General features: G+C 37.2%; 1 protein-coding gene across 2 annotated transcripts in view; it reads left to right on the plus strand.

The window, feature by feature from the left end:
- The window catches only part of ADCY8 (adenylate cyclase 8), a 119,808-nt gene that overhangs the window by 54,694 nt on the left and 51,287 nt on the right, over positions 1-13,827 (plus strand). For both annotated transcript variants that reach the window (XM_061447715.1, XM_061447714.1), the window contains exon 5: positions 8,700-8,827. In XM_061447715.1, coding sequence (XP_061303699.1) covers positions 8,700-8,827 — 128 coding nt within the window. The remainder of the gene's footprint in view (positions 1-8,699; positions 8,828-13,827) is intronic.

Consider the following 13,827-nt stretch of genomic DNA (forward strand, 5'->3'; position numbering starts at 1 on the left):
AGTGTGCTTTGATAAAGACACTTTTCAGGTTTCTTTTTTAGATAAAAAAAAAAGAGACCAAGTTCACTGCAAATGTTATTAGAATGGTTTCACTCTTGCCTGTAAATCCTTGACAAGCCTTTTGGAAAGTGGTCCTTTCAAGACCTCCCTAGAAGGATCTTCTACTAAGGAGGATTACGCTTTTGCATCTAGATTTCTGATCTATCACATAACTGCTTTTGATTCAGCTTAACCAGAATTAGAATCATAGAATCATAGAATCCATCGAGTTGGAAAAGACCTTTAAGATCATCAAGTCCAACCATTGCCTGAGGAGTGCCAAGACCACCACTAAACCATGTCACTGAAGGCCTCATCTGCATGGTTTTTGGACACTTACAGGGACAGTGATTCTACCACTTCCCTGGGAAACCTGTTCCAGTAACTGGAACAGTGAAGACATTTTTCCTAATATCCAGTCTAAACCTCCCCTGGCACAACTCAAGGCCATTTCCTCTTGTCCTTTCATTCATTACTTGGGAGAAAACACCAGCCACCTCCTTGCTCCATCCACCTTTCAGGTAGTTGTAGAGAGGGATAAGGTCCCCCTGAGCCTTCCAGACACTGTTACTCAGAATCTTGGATTTGCTAAGAATTATCAAAGCAAAGAGGTCAGTTGCAGAAAGCTTGAGGCAGTTTCTGTAGATTTTAAGGAAAAACCTCATAAATCATTTATTTGCTTATAAATAAAAGTAGTATTTTATAAACACATATAACGGATTATTTGGTCTGCTCTATGATCTATAAATCATACTATTAAGAAGATACTTTCACAGCTTTCTAAATAATGTAATTTATCTTATTGCTTGTTTCTTTTATTTGGCCTTCTTTTTTCTTGTGCGATGCTGAAGTGATGAGAGTTCTGGTGTTTATTTTTCATCTTCAGTGAGTTATGAAGTATTACGGCATGCGTTGATGTATGTAATTAACAACGAAAAAATCCATCCTATCTATACCATTGCCACAGAATACTTTGAATAAAACTTAGAATTCAAATTTCTAATATTTCTTATAAGAAATGTAATTACTACATACAGCTACTTCTCTCTTCTAAACAAACTATGATATTTGTAGAAGTTTTATGGTTATTAAAGAGAAAAGTGACAATTAAAAACCACGAATAACAAGCAGGCATAAAATAGAACTGAAGAAATTATTTCCCTATATTCCCTGAAAAGGGAATATATATATTCCCTGGAAAGTGAAGGCCTAAACAGGAAGGCCTAAACAGGAAGACCTAAACAGGAAGACCTAAACAGAAACTTTATTAATATTTTCCTTATGCAGAAATTTTGAGGAGAGAAGGGAAATAAGATGACATTCAATGAGATATTTAAGCCTATAAAAAGGTCCTGCTTTGATGAAAGAATAATTATATTTGACATTTGTTTTTCCTCTTTCTTCTCTGAAGTGCTCAATGTCAGCCAATATGATTTAAATTGTCATATTTCTAAATCTATCTACACTGTGTGTAGATTCAGTTTCAGATGTTAACAGGGAAGAGTAAAACCCTAAATAGAGGAGCAGACACCTGTAAGCTTTGTTGCAACAGATCTGAGATGTCCCACATAGCTGGGACCTAAAGATAAAATCAGGCAAGTTTAAACACATACATAAGGACAAACACACAGACAGCCTTAGGCTTCATTTTGGACCCATCCTTAATTTGAAGCATTGATGCTGAAACAGTAGTCTTCCTCTGAATTATTAAAATCGGTGGGTTTCATATAAGAATAAAATGACTAGCCTGTAAGACAATTCATCTCTTTACAGTCTCATCAGCTCTCATACAATAAACCAGGATAATAGTTCTTATTCCTCAGAGGACCTGTAGATACCGAATGGAAATTTTACCCTTTGATATAAGCCTTTTTTCTCTTTATGTCATTAGCCTGGTGTGAGCAGGAGAGTTATTTATGTGATATGGATCACAGGTTCTTTTCCTTATTAAAAACCAGATGATTTAATTTTTTTTCTAATGAAAGTGATCCTTTTTTTTCTGGAACCTCGGTTAAGTTCTCTCTTGGGAGACTGCAGACAGCCGGCCAGAAATTCCTCCAGCAGTGTACTACTCGTGACTAGCATTTCCAAGGACGCAAACCGGCCAAGCTAACAAACTCCACTCTATAACTCTGGTACAATACCTGCACCAGCTGGTATCAAAGAAGGGAGAGGGGACGATGTTAAAGTTTCCTTTGTCTTCCCAATAAAGGCACTTCTGTTGCACTGCTTTACTGTTCCAGGCCACATTTAACCTTTGAGCGGGCAGGGATTATTTCTTTTGTGAAATCACCTTCAAGCATATAATCCATAGGACTCTGGAGACTCTCTAAGACACACTGTCTGTTTAAACATATATGCCAGTAAATAAAGCTGTGGATTTCTTCATGCATATTTGTTTAGGGAACGGTATTAAAAAGCAGAATTAACTGGATTATGAGAGACCTCATAGCAGCCTTCCAGTGTCTGAAGGGGGCCTATAAGGACACTGGGGAGGGACTTTTCATTAGGGACTGTAGTGACAGGACAAGGGGTAATGGGTTAAAACTTAAACAGGAGAAGTTTAGATTGGATATAAGGAGGAAGTTCTTTACTGTGAGGGTGATGAGGCACTGGAATGGGTTGTCCAGGGAAGTTGTGAATGCTCCATCCCTTGTGGTGCTCAAGGCCAGGTTGGACAGAGCCTTGGGTGACATGGTGTACTGTGAGGTGTCTCTGCCCATGGCAGGGGGGTGGAACTAGATGAACTTAAGTTCCTTTCCAATCTTAACTATTCTATGATTATATGGACATTGCATACATTTATGGTAATGGGAGGGAAAGAATGGTTTTTTTGCAGTGCTTTATTCTAGGGTGTTTTCCCTCCTCACCAGTGTCAAAAATTAATTGTCTGGTACTAGTGAACAATCAACATTAGTAATGTTCTTATTAACGTTATAGTATTTCAGATGCTAAAGAACCCAGTAAATCATCAAAAGACCCGAACAGTCAAATAAAATCCCACTTTTAGAAGTGATATTCTACAGGCATTTTCTGAAAAAGATTAAATAAAACTTCTGTTTTGAGATTTCTTGGTGATTTAGGAACTGACAGTTACCTAAATCCAAATTTAAAAAAATCCCACCCACTTTGTTGACTAAATTGGGATTTGAATGAAATTTAGACTTCACAGGTATATTCTTGAAAATGGTCACCTCACCCTTTATGTATTTACAATACTTGAAATTCCTAAGGGGCAGAATGTCCATGCAGAATTACTGCTGTTCTTAGAAGGAATAATCATAGAATCATAGAATAGTTTGGGGTGGAAAGGACCTTAAGATGATCTAGTTCCAACCCCCCTGCCATAGGCAGGGACACCTCACACTAAACCATGTCACTGAAACATTAAACCATGTCACCCAATAGCAATACAATAACACACCTTGAATCTTTCTATCAGGCATTTCTGTGCCTAAAAACACATCATAATTTATTAATTAACACTAGCTGATGAGGATGGTTTCTTAGCAGACACAACAGCCACAGCTGTTTTAGTTCCGCACTATGGCAAGGGACAGAAGTGTTGATGGAATATATTAGAAAACTTACACAGGAATATGCCTCAGTTTCTTCTGCCCATATTTTCTGTCAGCTTGGAGAAGTCCAAACCACACCACTATAGGCTATAGCCTAAAGGATTCCTTACATAATTTGTTAAGCTACGTAAAAAGAATTTAATATGGGACTATATTTAAGTATTCCCTGATCCAGGCAGAGGAAGAAAGATTGCCATATTTTCCTTGTATGTGTAAAAAAAATGGAAATAGTCCTTGCAATCATGATCTAAGCTGGATCCTCCTTTCTGGCTGCATCACCGGACTCGAGAACTTCCCTCCATCTGGCTCTGTCATGGTCCCAGCTCTGTTTTCCAAAACAACAGAGCTGCAAGAGGAAGAATTTGGATGGAATTCCCTTGCCAGCCCACCCCAAAACTGCCTGCTAATTAAGAACATTGGCCTTTACCCCATTCCTGCTGAGAAAGTCCTTTTACCTAGGTTTTTAGTCTAGGTTAGCTATACCTTTGGCAAATGTTTCAGGAACTGAGCTATTGTACACAAAGGCCAAATCCCTGCCTCCTCCCACTCTGGCCACCTTTTAAAGGGTATTTACATGTATGATCTCTTTGTTCTGCACAGTTCAGTCTCAGTAATTCCTCATCCACAATGTTCTAAAATTTAGCTTGAAATTATAAAAACTGTGACTGTGGGCTTTTCTGTGGGCTGTTTGCAAGCTTATGGGATTCCCTTCAAAAGTAGGTGGAAGTGATTAATTCCCCACAGGGAGAACTGAAAAAGTGGGTAACTTACAGAACACAATTGCTCTTCACTTTTTTTATCTCATCAGAAATTTAGCCCAAGGAAACAAGAAATATTAATGAAGTTTCTGTCTGTGCCTTTCAATAAGTTGGTGTTTCAGTAACTCATTTCTTCAGCTCCACCTTATGCCAATTTGCTTTGCTTCCCTTCCAGTCATTAAGCACGTATTTAATAAGCTTAGGAATAAATCATTCACGCATATGAGGTAATTATGAAAAATCTGCCTATTTTCTTTTGCTTTGTATTAAAGTGATTTGAAAAAAGATTTCTAATCAATTGCCACAGAATTAATCTAGAATTATTATTATTGATAATTGAGTGTTTCAGTCTGCTCAATATCCCTTAGTAAGATTTCTACTGTTTTCAATTGATTTTAGCAGAATCAGCCCCTTAATCTTTCACTTGTAGCAAACGAGAAGCTGCAAATAAGGGAGAAAAAAGCCCATACTTGTGACATGTTGAGAATTTAACTGATAACTTCAGTAAATAGCATTAATGAGCAAGTATGGGGAGGGCTGGGAGGCTGATAGATACTGATGTGAATTCTGCATAATATCTGTTGTCATTTACATGCCCAAGGACAGCTTCTGGAAATTACTTATGGGAAAGAGAAGAGGAATAGAATAAAATAGAGAGAATATCATAATAGCTTCACAACAGTGTAAGGATTTAAAACTGCAGCCTAATATCTGCAGCATCAAAGTTCCTGTATGGCCATTTTCTTATTTAAATAGCTTACTCATATTACAGTTTTTTTATACATGTTTACGTTTTCCACTAACTTTCATTTAATATCAACTTGCAACTCTTAGATACCATTGTAGTGAGGTGGGCTTAGGTAATGAGCTTGCGCTCTAGAGCGTGAGGAAAACCTTGAATGCTATTATTATCATTTTATACCACTGAAAAGTGGATAAGCCCTTGCAAAACAGTCTCCCATTTATAACTACTGCATGGCTACTCACATTAGACATGAATGTAACCTTAATGACTAATACAATAAGCCTGACAAAGCATCTAGTCTAAACTGCAAATGTGATTAAACTACAGAGTTATCAAAAGGGATCTCAGGAGACCATGCGGTCTCCCTCTGCCAAAGGCAGATACCATTAGCCCTCTGTCCTTCCTGGCAGTTGCTGAATTATCTTTTTCTAGCTGAAACATTTCTAGTGATAACAAATCCACAGTTTACTTTTTGAATATGTGTGATGGGAATAATAAAGGAAGAATAAAAAGGGTAAGGGCAATATATTCAGACTATAATACAGTTCAGGTTCAACAGTCATAATGATTTGACTAACAGGAAAAACAAGCAAGACAAGGAGTCATTTAAGGGTTCCTTGTAGCTTCTTGTGCCAACAGAGACACCCTGCCTGGCCCTTGATCTGCTCCAGAGGGGCATAAGTCATACGTTATGTCTGGTAGTCCTGTGTGGGTTTCTCACATACCCAGGGGTCTTACTGGTGTACAAAAAGATGACATGTAGACAACTGAAAGGAAGCCCAGCCAACTGCTTTAGCTGTGAGCTGAAACAGTCCCTAGGCTTCACTGACTGCATTGCCTGGCTCTCCTTTAACTGTAATGGCAGCCTTGACTGCTGGCTGACATATGGACACCTATATATAGTCATGTCCATTTGAATGTCTCACTCTGTAAATGACTTCCTGAGCTTTGGCAAATGAGTGTAGAGGTGACGTAGCATGACAAGAAAAAGCACACGCTCATGTGCACCTGAATGGATTTCCTGTGTCACACTCATGTTCTCATATTTGCATACATCAAAATCTCATTAGAAGGTCTTGTTATACATTATGCATTATGTGTTATGAATTATGATTCTTCTTTCTTATTTGTATAAAAACCACATCTTTTCAAAGTGGCCTGCCTTGTTCTGATTTTCAGCACATGACATGCAGCCAGGTGACAGCAGTGTCATCTTTAATGGAATAAATGCTTTAGCCAGTATAAAGGAATCATTAAGAGCCAAACAGCTGAGGTTTTTTTTCTGTTACAGACTATGTTCTCTAACTGTGCTGAAGTAGATGCTCACTTAATAGGGGATTTCCACATCGTCAGATAGGCAGGTACTACAAGTGCAAGACTGTATGATGAATGTTCCATGTAAAATTGTAATTATTATACAATACTATGATTCTTGCTTTCCTGGAAATTGACTGGTTGTCCCTTTTTTCTTTATTATACTATGATTTTATCAGTTGTAGTGTATTTGTATTTGGGTCTGAATGGAGTTAAAGTGCTGCCTATCACTTTACCTCTGTCAAAATGATATGACATTATGAATGCTCCTTTTACTTTGTTGATGTAAAAGCAAATGTCAATTAGAATATAAATCAATCAAATGGTACTATTAGAAAAGCCAAAGAACTTTAGAATCTGTGTTTTATAATATCCTCATCTCTTTGCATTTTTGCCTAACCAGGGTACACAGAGAGAAGATTAAGGAAGCCCACTAACAGTTTGACATTGATTTATGCCACTGAGTCCTTGCCACTTGTTTATTAACATTTCACAGTTTCACTCAAAAGGTGGAAAATGTGGAAAAAACAAATCTTTGATTCTTTCAATCAAGGAGGAAATTTGTAAAGAAAATAATGTTTTGGTGGATTTTAGGGTATACAATTTCAGTCGCTACCATATGAAAAATGCCAGTGTTCACTTGTGTGGGTCTGCAGAGTGGTTGAAGGAAAGGGGACAAGGAAAGATGAGAGTTGCGTATGAATGTTGATGTTTTAGAAGCATGGCTGCAGACTTGAATTTGATTGTGAATCTTGGGCAGGTAGGCATTGCAATCTGAGAGCTGGCAATGGTGTTAGCTGGAGACACAGACAAAGCTTCAAAAGCAGTTGGGTCCTACTGGTGGTTTAAAGAGATTTCAGGGTGAATCAAGCTTACTTTGTCCCTGTGCCCAAAGCAAATTTTACCCTCACTGGCAAGCTTAAGACTTCACCTGACTTCTACAAAAGGTCTGTGTACAAGTGTGCAGGTTCCCTGCACCACTCTGGGATCTGGAAAGACTTGTCTGAGGTTGACTAGAAAGCTTCATTCATCCTAGGCAAAATCTTGAATAATAACCCAGAGTCCCATTCATTTGCCAAACATTCAATTCCTGAGGTACAGCCAGTGCTCCTGTATCATCCTAAAGTTGTCTCTTCCCCAGTGGTTTTAGTGTATTCCCACTCTTGATTAGTGCAGGCTCCACCACATGTTGCCCTTGAGAAAGACAACAGAAATGCTGAAATAAAAACCATAGGCTAAATTTTGCTAACATCTAACCAGTTTTATTGATCATTATCCTACTCCCCAGCAATGACTGGTCTTCATTTTAACGTTCTGTCATTGGAGCCTTTACTGATTGGCTGCTAACACTATACTTACTATTTCCATAGTTCTCCATCATAAAAACATTTCCCTGACTCAATTAGTAATGCTGTCTGCCCCTAGACGCCTGCAGCTCTGCCCTCAAATTTTTATGGTCTCTGTTGCTGTTCATTGATTGTTTCCTGTGAGTGCCAAGCCAGAAGAATACATTGAACAAGTTTATAGCTAGTCTTGGTCTTACTTGTTTTATTTGTCTAGGAGATGCAAAACTTTAGCAAGTGAGGTATTTCTTCTTGTTAGAAAAGGATCTTCTAAAATAATAATCCAATCACACAGTTATATGTTGTTTCAGTATTTAATAAGGATGTTGTTAATATGTATTTAAGAAATGAAATTCAGTATTTGCCTCTAGGGCAAATGATGTCTTTAGGTGGATTCCAAATAAACACCATTTCTCTACAAGTCTAATGCATGCCAGATTCTCTGACATCTTTGACAATCAGATACTCGATCTGCCCCTATAACTGTTGGGAATGCCTGAGCTTGCCAGTGGAAACTTTAGGTGGGAAGGGATTATCTGTAGAAGGAAAGAGGTTTTTCATTTATTCCCAATGTTAAAAGGGGGCAGAAACAATACCCTGGAGGAATATAGTCTAAAGTGGGTTATTCATTATATCAGTAGTTGATTCTGAATCCTTGGCCTAGCTTCCAGTCTAACACCGATGAAACCTTTCTTGCCATTAGCAAGGACATCTCTGATTGGCATAATGCAAAAAAAAAAAAATATTTCTTTTTACTGCAAATGCACAAGTACTTTATGTTTAAAGTGAAATAAACCAGAATTGTGCTCACCACAGGCAGGAAACTTCAAGCAACAAGTTTTTCACTTTAATTTTTTTGTTAGTACTATAAAAAACAAACAGCTGAAAATCTCTTCTTTCTCTTTGATACATTTACATGTAGGAGCATCATTGTCTCAGGATAAAGATCCTGGGGGACTGCTACTACTGTGTATCAGGGCTCCCAGAACCTCGCCAGGACCATGCACACTGCTGTGTTGAAATGGGGCTCAGCATGATCAAAACTATCAGGTAATGTTTTTTTTCCCTTCTTTTTGCTTCTCAGAGTGTCCTGAACTTCTTATCTGAGAATGCTATTGCTATACAAATAATTCCTATGGTAGTGCAGAGACCTCAGAATTATAACTATGAAAATGGCAGGACTTTTTCGATCCATGCAATGAACAGGTACCAAATGTAATTTATTAACATGTGTTTCTTCAGAGCATGTAACACAAGAGCTGTATGTGCATTGTGAGTGATGGGTTTCACACTTCTTAATTGTTCTCACTTTGTACTGTTGTCATTTTTTAAGAGGAGCTTAAGGAGGAGGAAACTGAATTGCTTCCTATATTCTCTTTAATAAAATAAAGCAACAACATAAACACATAAATGCTAAATAGACAGCTCTGGAAATACTTTATCTTGGAAACTAGCTCATAGAGAAACTCATAAGCACTGAGATTTTGACAGAGGAGCAAATTTTACTTCTTGAATTAGGTTGGTGCTTAAATTTACAAGTACTGGAAGTATTTTAATTACTATCGTTACATTGAAGTTATATACACAAATTCAAAGCCTCCTTGTAAATCAGAGGTTGTTTACAGGAAATTTCAGAAGATATCACTACTTATAAAGCCTAAATCTTAGCTATATTTTAGCTCAACCACTTAGCATACCTTATGAATTGGACTTGAAAATAAAAACAAAACAAAAGAAAACAAAGCAAAACAGGATTTATGCTACAATACCCCACCTACAATTGGAATTTAGGCATCTAAACCATGGAAAGCAATCCAGGTACTTTTTTAAATCCCTGATTCTTGTACTGGTTTAAGGTCTTTATGCAATTCATGTAGAAGGAAGTTTTAAATTAGGCAGACCAGATTTTCTCCTGCAAATCCTCCGAGATTCCTGCTCATCCACTGACAACAGGCAGTTGGTAACGTTGCATGGACCTGTACCAACACTCCTGGTGAGGCTGTACCCAAAAATCTATGATCTCAGGGTACCATTACCGAGTGTTCATTCTAATCTTATTTGTGACTGAATGGTCAGCAGGAATTGAACAGGAATGTCTTTTCACTACACAAAATGTAAAATAAGTCTGCATAGACAGATTAACTCACAAGGGACTTCTCACTGTTTTCATACAACTAATATCCACACAACTGAAGTGTCAATTTGTTGTTGAGACTCTACTACTAGATCTTATACACCAAGAATCTAGATCTCAGCCTTGCTGCTCCACTTCTTTGCAGATGTAGGGAACTGATCAGAACTCAACAAAACAATCCAAGATTGTTTTTTTCTCTGTAATGCTTTTTGGCATCACCATGTCTTGTTACAAATTTTATACAAGAAAAGCTATTATTGTTATTACACTTTTTATGACTAATTACAAGTGTTAGTACACTTTTTATTAACTTTTTCTTCTTATACTTTGCTTCCTTAACCACTGAGTACAATTGAAATGAAACTTCCGGACATGGAAGTTCCATGAAATCTGGTATTTGCTGTAAACAAAGAAAGCTTTGCCCATGAGCAAGAATGCTAACTCCGTTTGTCTCGCAAAACCCAACCTCCGATAAACTTTCTTTAGCTGCAGTTGGACATAGAAATTAAAAGGACAAGCCTTTCACGAGGGGTTCATTTATTCAGCTGGTTCTCATGTCTTTCACATGCACTGTAACTCTTTCTGCACTCAATTTTATTGTATTAATGTCTGTCTGTACTGACAGCTGATAGAAAGGAGATACTAGTGGCATGTTCAGTCATCAGATGATAATGTTTCATTTTAACAGTTATCACCCAGGCTAAATGGATGTCAGAGATAACGTAACCTCTTCAAATGACCTTGTTTATAAAATCTCTGTGACTGGGAAAAGAGGAGGGGAGGGAGACTGTGTGAGGTCCAGCTCCTCAAGGCAACATGACATAATGATGGAGATCCCACAACAATCCACAGAACAGTGGAAATTAAAACAAACCTTTATACTGGTACATTTCTTTAGTAAATCAAGGAGTTCTGAGTGGTTTCATCTCATGGATTATTTCCCATTAAAATACTAGATGAAAAGGTAATTATTTTGACAGACAAAATAGTCCCAGCATACAATGTAAGATAAACTCCATAAATTAGATAGCAGCTTGTCTTCATTAAAACTCTCTAATTAACTATTAATATTAACATCAAGTCATGAGTGAGAGGAAAAAAAACCAAAGGAAACTAAACAAAAAAACCCTAATCCAAAACAAAAGAGAAAAAAATAAATAAATAACTTTTAAAAAGCCAAGCAACCAAAAAAAAATAAACCCCAAAACACTACAATTATTTCAGGTAATCTCACTGACTGACCTCACAGGTTTCCTGCCTTTAACATGAACCCCTGCTTTTAAATTCATCTGTTAGATATTAAAAAATATTAAAGATTAAGTGATCCATTCTTGTTAAAGAAGTTACTTAGGCAGTGAAACAGTCAGGTATTGCTTTCACATTCCATGATTCATAAGTCATTATTTAATTATATAATAATATGATTGAGCCAGTTCTGGATTCCTTGTATAGATTATTTCTTCTACAAGGTTCAGCCCATGATGGAATGATCCCTGATTCACAGAAGAAAGAGTAATGCTTCACAAAACCAAAACTATTGCTTGCCTTCATTTAAGCAACCTGGTCTCTCAGAAGGTGCCCCAGCCCATGTCAGGGGGGTTGGAACTAAATCGTCATTAAGGTGGTTTTCAACCCAAACCATTCTACAGTTCTATGATTCATTTATGCATAGAGGTTGAAAGGAGTGTTGCAAGATATTCACAAGTTTAGCTAGTGCTTTTCAGACAGGCAACACAGTGAATAAGTTTTACACTGGAACTTGATCACTTTGTCACCTCCACTTGTCTGTTTCAGCCACTGACTGTGAATGAAAAGACTGCATCAGGACAGTATATCTGTCCCTGGTTTTGCTGCTGGGTGGCTAAATGAATTGAACTGGGTAGAGATTAATATGTCTGTGTACATCTGAGACCTCTTTTCTTTGAATGTGCCATCAAATACAATGAAAACTATATTGGCAAGATGTCATAGGAGGCATATAGCTTTTTATAATATAGTTTTCAAATGAAAAAGCAGACTTCTGATAATATAGTTTGTAGTCCCTTGTGCTATATTAGTTTCCTGCCTTTCAGAAAAGACAGACATAAGAAACAGGAATACAACAGTGGTTTAACTCTGTCCATGTTTCTATAGTGCCTGAACTCAGAGCAAGTCAGTTATACTAATGAAAAGTCTTCCCCAGATAATAGTTTCTACTGACATTGGAATACAGCTTAATTCCAAGGTAAACTCACCCTGCAGTTAAACTGGCGTCTTGGGATAATATCTACCTTAAATTGTAAATTCAGTGCTGTGTAAAGTCCTTCTACAAAGTGTTACATCCTGTGAGTCGTATTATCTGAGCTGTATTCTTTGAACTCTTCAGTAGTTCAGAGCATCCTGTTTCCTAGTTTTTTTTTTAAATAATGGATGTAATCCTTCACAAGCATGACACAGTTCCCAAAGTCACACCAAAAAGAACATTTACTGCTCTCTCATATCAGCACCAAAAAGCATTTGAGTTCATTTCGGAAAATTCCACAATCTTGTTAAGTCTAACAAAAAAATTCTCTATATAATTGAACCTTAGGGTCATCGAACAGTTCAGTTTGGAGGAAGACATCAGGAGATCACTAGTCCAATCTTCTGCTTAGCAGGGTTAGCTAAGACCCTTATTTACTTCAACCAGAATACATAGACTTTCCTATTACATCTGCCTCAGTGATAGGAGCTATATCTTGATGGGTAAATCAAAAAACCCTAGGGAATGTTTAGCTGTCATCAAGGAAAATTCGCACAGACTGGCCAATTCCCGTCTGTACTCTTTCTTGCTTCCAGAACTGGGCAGTTGCATTCAAATTGCCAACGGGAAATAGTCTTTGTCACATGCAAGCTGCTGAACCTGGGAACAGGTTGTGAGAGAGCTGGTTGATCAGGAAATAAACACGTTCAGGTTTAAGTATCTCAAAGCACAGACAGAACTTTGCACAGTTAAACTGGGAAGCACGGATGTAGCCAATGTGTCAATGTCTGAACCTTGCAAGGTATGAATTCCAGGGTATTCAGGGTTTTGGCAGCTACAGAAAAGGTTGAAAAACAGATTTCTGACTTTTGGCTCACCTTTTATATGCAAATAGGGAAGCCTCTGATTAGCAGCACAAAAATAAAATACCCATCCAAGAATGATGACCAGAAGGAAATGTCAAGATCCAATTAAAATCAATGAATTTTTTATCACTGACTTGACTGAAATGAGATGAATGGCATGAATATCATCAGTCACAATTTCCTCAACCTGGTTATTAGACAGCTTGTGAGCTAAACAGGGCTGCTTTATCACCAGATATGCAGCTTCATTTATGAGCTTTTTTGCTTGTAGACCAGTTGAAGCAAAAGCATTGTTTTTAATAAGAAACGTCACTGATAATTAAATAAATTTAAGAGACAGAAAAACTAAAATTAGTGGAACACATGAACTCATGCAAAATAAACACTTTCTTTTTTCAGTATGTAGTACATGCTATTATTTATGAGAAGTTTTTTCTGAATAAATGAATATTACCTGTATTGATGAAAATGATTGAGGGTTTGTTGTTTCAATGTTTTAAATTGATTTTTTTCCTATAGCAGTATATAAAGACCTCCTAAAGTATGCGGTAGTCTGACTGTTAGGGAGCTGGATTTGACCATGATGAAGTTCCTTTCTATACATAAATCCAAAATCTATTTCACCCGACATTATTCCAAATTTCAAAGAAAAATAATACTCCCATGACTTTTTACGTACCAATCAATCACATCATTTTTAAACTACAACCATTTATTCTTGATTTAATTTAAAACCTTACAATAAAAACTCAATGAAAACTAATGTCTCCACAAACAGGTTCTCAACAGCTTTGTTCTCAGTCTTGCATTGCAAATAATAAAGCAATGG

Source organism: Pezoporus flaviventris, unplaced genomic scaffold (assembly GCF_033815535.1).
Source record: "Pezoporus flaviventris isolate CSIRO_AGI_PZ_B2104156 unplaced genomic scaffold, CSIRO_AGI_Pfla_v1 ptg000007l, whole genome shotgun sequence".
In the NCBI taxonomy this organism is placed as follows: Eukaryota; Metazoa; Chordata; class Aves; order Psittaciformes; family Psittacidae; genus Pezoporus; species Pezoporus flaviventris.